Here is a 5,219-nt window from a genome sequence, read left to right as displayed (position 1 = left end):
GTGATGTTGACTAAACAGATGTGAACAAGAAAGGGCACAACAAATTCTTGAAACTTCAACGACACACCATCTTCTCCCGTTTCACTTTTTGCACCATTTTCAGAATCTTTAATTCACCAGGTTTTGCTCCATCTCTCCTCTCCCTCTATATATCTATGCAAGGGAACATATGTTCACATGATTTTTCGAGGTTTTGGATCGGTTGACTTTTAGTACTATTATGGACAGTGGATTTGATTGATGCTTAATTATTGCTTCCATATGATTTTAAAGCCAATTCCTTTTTGCATATGTATTTGGCTGATTGATTGGGTGCCATTTTCGAACTGTCCTGAGCTTTTTCGTATGAAATGGGGAAATCGATTCAACTTACATCCAATTTCCCCCAATTTTATTTGACGTCAATTCTTTGTGAACCTCAAGAAAGTTAACGCACTTTAATATGAAGACCCCTTTTTTTTCTTGTTTCTTTTTTTTTTTTTTTTTTTTGGCCTTTTTAAATCATAAAAAGAAGTAGATTTGGAAAGACTGATTGTGAGAAGTTTAGGGAAGCAATTACTAGTGAAGTAACTCCCCAAAAGAAAAAAAATGTTATAAATTGTTAATATATATTGGTAGAAATGCATATAAGTTCACCTAAATTTGCATCTTTGACAATCATGCTAGGTTTTTGAAAAATGATTTTGAGTTAAAAAATTAATAATAGTAAAGTCGTTCTAAGAGAAAGGTAATGAGTGGATTATGTAACTTCCCTTGAATTTGTTTTCACTGTTTTAATTATTTCTCAATTATTTGATCTTTCCTTGCTGTACCTCTGTTCCTCTGACTAATTGCGGATGTAAGCATGTCTCTGATAATTGTTGTTTGTTTCTTCCACCGACATCTATCCTTCCAACTGAATTTGGATAAGTGGTGACATGAATGATCTACAGTTACACAATAAAAAATCGTTATAAAGGATATATGGAGTAAAAGTAGCTCTATATATCAGGTGCATTAGATTTGTAGGCCTTAACGACAACACATAATGAATGACGACCATGCTTTCTGTATGTGTTGGATGCAAGAAATTTATACGAGGACCTTAATGAGCTGATGTAATGCATGATAAATACGATTTTAATATTTTTATGGTAGGTAGGACCTTTGATTCTATCTCATTATTTACTAAGATTGCACCGTTTCATTGCAATTATTTTTATCTTTAAATTTTCGTGGCCGCCGGTATTTCTCTATGCTATTAGTTAGTTCTTTATGGTACTTAGTTACATCTTAAAAAGCTCTTAAAGTGAACATGTTCAATTGTTCATTTTAGTGTTCCGCTAAATGAGTGCTGTCAGCTTCTGTCTCCTGTAGCATTCGACACAGTTTCTTTTCTTGTTTTAATTGTTTCTGTGAACCTGATTGTGAACTTTGTGCTGGACAATGTGCTTGGCTATCATCCATTGTTCTGATATTGATTTCTGGCCATATATTTTTCAAAAGTAGATAATTTAGTCTCTTCATGTGCATAGAAAGTTTTGGTTGGATCACCATCAAACACAACTTGAATGGAGGAGGTTGAGTTGTATCCCAACTGGGATGATGTCATTTGTCCCATATGCCTTGACTTTCCTCACAATGGCGTTCTTCTTCAGTGTTCATCGTATGAAAAAGGATGCCGACCTTTTGTGTGTGACACTGACCATTTGCACTCAAATTGTCTGGATCGTTTTAAACAAGCAAGTGGGATGCTATCCGGTTCCCAATCACCAAGCTCTGTGGAGAACGTTAGCTGTTTGAATCTGGTGTCGGACAGCAAACCACTGTGTCCCTTGTGTAGAGGAGAAGTTACTGGATGGGTAGTTGTTCATAATGCTCGTACATATTTGGACGAGAAGAAACGCTGTTGTGAAGAGGAAAAATGTGGATTCATGGGCACCTACATGGAACTTCATAAACATGCACACTTAGAGCATCCTCATGCATGCCCTTCAAAGATTGATCCTGCACGACAGCTTGATTGGGAGAATTTCCAGCAATCCTCTGAGATCATTGATGTTTTGAGCACTATCCACTCAGAAGTCCCACGTGGGGTTGTTCTGGGTGATTATGTGATAGAATATGGGAATGATAACTCTGGTGATGAATGTGATGACTTCCCTGGGGATGAAGGGAACTGGTGGACATCTTGCATATTGTATCAGGTGTTTGAAAATTTTAGGACGTCTAGAAACAGGAGAAGATCAAGAGTTGGTGATTCTAGAAGAGGAAACCGTCATTTGAGTTATGATACTTCTAACTCTGATGAGGGTTCTGTAACATCTGTAGAATATGCCGATTATATAGCAGACGAGGCTGATGATGAGTTTGGGAGTGCAAGTGGAATCTCAAGGGGAAGAGCAGATCACCGCAGGTGAGTGACTTTGGTATATGTGCCTATAAGTTTCTCTTTTAGTGATGTGCCGTCGTTTATTCTTGTGGATCCATGATTAATAAGTCTTTCTTAATTTCTTTGGTTGCATTTGCACCAGCTACAGAAGCTGTATAATGACCTCCTCCAAAACACACACACCAGAATAGTTGTAAGCTTTTGCTTATAGCTTATAGTGGGTGATTCTAAGTGATGAAGCCTCCTGATAATTCTGATATTGTTATTTTTTTTTTCTTTTTTTGGTTATATCTAAAACTGAGCTGATAATTAATGTAAAAAGGAATTGGATTCCAGGTATCACCTGGATATTAAATAAAGCCTAATATCTGTAGTCTCTTTATTGTTGACATTTTAATTTAACATATGAATCAGAATTTATGAGCTCATATGTATGTGTGTGTGTGTGTGTGTGTGTGTGTGTGTGTGTGTACATATGCATATATATATATAGACACACACACATTCAAAAACTTTGGTGAAGGGATGTCTTGAGTTAAATATATTTCTTTTTTGATAAATATATTAAAAGTTACTGCTATATTAACCTACCAATCTTCTGAATTTTGCACAGAATTGCGAATAATGGATTTTGTTATCTTCATTGCTTCTTTCTTGTTATATTTGGATATCATATTTGAGAATATATTGGCATGGGATTAAGAGAACCATTAAGACCTGATCAATCCAAAACACCTCCTAATCCAATCCTTGGGAAGTTGGGATCCCTATCTACCAAAATTTTACTTCCAAGTCCGGAAGATGAATAATTATTCATTCATCTCTCCAGATAAGGCATATAAAGAGACACATCTCAAATATTTAGTAAACCTTTGAGGCCATATAACTTCCCAACTCGGATAATTTGAGAATCTTTAAATTCTTTGAGACCACTGAAAATTATTAATTTTAATTGAATTACCCTAAATAGAGCCTCCTATATTTAATTAAATAATCTTTCTAATTTTGATTTCGTAAAGCCGAGAAAATCCAAATTGAGTAATTTAGGTCAGGACTGATATTAAGCCCCTGTTTGTTGGCCATTATTTCAAGAAAATGGAGTTTTAAATAGATTTTTTATTTTTTGCCCCCTCGAGAATCTGTGGTTAAAAAGAAAAGAATAGTTTTGCCTTTACGTGCAAAATATTTTCTTGTGTAAATGTGTGATAAAAAATGAGTATGAGAAATAAACAATTGAAATAATGGCTGTCAAACAGGGACTAAAGTGATTTATATGCTCCTTCATACCTTTTTCTTCTTTGCAATGATATGGCAGATGGCATAATCTTGCAAAAAATGAAGTCATTTCCTTCTGTTATAAATTTTCTTCCCCGAAATGCATTTATGCCATGAACATTAGCAAGAAAGAGTTAAAACATGTCTTTATCTGGATCTTGTCCATTAAGGTAGTTTGGGCACTAATTTCTGGTTCATTTATATTGATTCTTAACTCCTTAAACACAAGATCGAGGATTAGATGAGAAGGTATAAATCAAGTGATTATTTTAGTTGACTCTTTTATTTTTCGTAATTTTCCGATTGTTTTCTTCACTTTCAATTTCTTTCTGATTTCCATGTACTTGGTTTCTCACAGTTCTCGAAGGCGTCATTCGCGCTTTTATGTTCATTAAGCATGCAACATCCTGGATGCTGTGCAGTCCGTCTCTTTGCAGGTTATAGTCTACTGTAAAATGGAACCTAGCTTGTGAAATTAAATTTCTATTACACTAGGTATCACTTTGCAACTTTTATATATCACGTTTATTTCTAAAACTCAACATTCCGATTTAGGTTGTACATTTAGCTTCATTATTAATGTTTTTATATTTTTATCAATGTTTCTTCGTAGGACAGAATAGAATTGACTGAAACCGATGTATGGAAGAAACGGCTTACAAATGGTAGACCACTCGAAACTCAAAAGCACTGCGATCTTCATGCAGCTAATGATATGTAAAATTCTTAGATTGACATATCTAATCAAATTCTCTTTGTTTTTTCAATGATTAGTTCCCTCTTTTGCTCCATAATGTTGTTATTATTATTATTATTATTATTATTATTATTATTATTATTTCCTTTCTGGAGGAGGGTTGGTCTTTGGGATTTATGCAGTCACTGTTCTATAGACTACGATCATTTGTTTTGTAGTGTCCTGTAAATTGCTTGTTGGAATACTGCTTTTGATTTCTAATTTATTTTTTGAACAAGTTGCTGGTGTAAGTTCGGTCTTTGCAAACGATAGAATGGCTTCGATGAAACACTTGCTTTAGGTTGGGGATTCTTGTTATGTGCACTTTATGTGGAGTATGTTTGGTAAAGTCATTTGAAGCTTACTGGATTGCACATTATTTTAAAATACTTTATAAGTGATGTGAAAATAATATTTGATACTAATTTGTTGGAGGATTAAATATGTTTCGGACAAATTATATAAAACAAAATTTAGCATAGAAATTTAATATAAGAAAATTATTTTCACAAAACTAAATTTCTATGATTCAAATTTTTTTGTAGTGATGAAATACTATAAATGAGTAATCTTTTTAAATTACATTTGATATATAAAAATTAATTGTTAATATATAAATTTAAACATCCATTAAAATTTCTAGATTAATAAATATGAATAAATTCATCTATAATAACTTTAGATTCATGTAATTCACAATTTATTAAGTGAAAATTTATTAAATCTAGATTAATGTAAATGTTAATTAATTAATAATTAATAACACAAATTTTATAAATGACAATAATTTTGTAGTATTTATTACATATCGAATAATGAAAGATAAGGTATTATTGA

General features: G+C 33.0%; 1 protein-coding gene across 6 annotated transcripts; it reads left to right on the top strand.

Moving 5' to 3' along the window:
- Positions 1 to 4,435, top strand: LOC111388586. Of its 6 annotated transcripts, none has more exons than XR_002701601.1 (4): positions 1 to 120; positions 1,515 to 2,395; positions 4,005 to 4,141; positions 4,265 to 4,435. XR_002701601.1 is itself a non-coding variant. In XM_023013343.1 (4 exons), the coding sequence occupies exons 2-3, from the start codon at positions 1,551 to 1,553 to the stop codon at positions 4,039 to 4,041; spliced, it is 882 nt and encodes a 293-aa protein (XP_022869111.1). In that variant the 5' UTR covers positions 1 to 120; positions 1,515 to 1,550; the 3' UTR covers positions 4,042 to 4,083; positions 4,265 to 4,435. The 6 variants fall into 6 exon arrangements, 2 of the variants coding, with proteins under 2 accessions (XP_022869111.1, XP_022869112.1); XR_002701600.1 differs by having other exon boundaries at positions 4,260 to 4,435; XM_023013343.1 differs by having other exon boundaries at positions 4,005 to 4,083.
- Positions 4,436 to 5,219: the final 784 nt, after the last annotated feature.

This window comes from Olea europaea, unplaced genomic scaffold (genome assembly GCF_002742605.1).
Source record: "Olea europaea var. sylvestris unplaced genomic scaffold, O_europaea_v1 scaffold508, whole genome shotgun sequence".
Lineage (NCBI taxonomy): Eukaryota > Viridiplantae > Streptophyta > Magnoliopsida > Lamiales > Oleaceae > Olea > Olea europaea.
The sequence above is the reverse complement of the archived record's forward strand: the minus strand, read 5'-3'. Positions and strand labels throughout refer to the sequence as shown.

Bases quoted from the DNA above. Each gene is read 5' to 3' on its own strand.
- LOC111388586 (XM_023013343.1), top strand. From the start codon at position 1,551: ATGGAGGAGGTTGAGTTGTATCCCAACTGGGATGATGTCATTTGTCCC. The intron at 2,396-4,004 runs GTGAGTGACTTT...GGTTTCTCACAG, and splicing joins GGAAGAGCAGATCACCGCAG to TTCTCGAAGGCGTCATTCGC.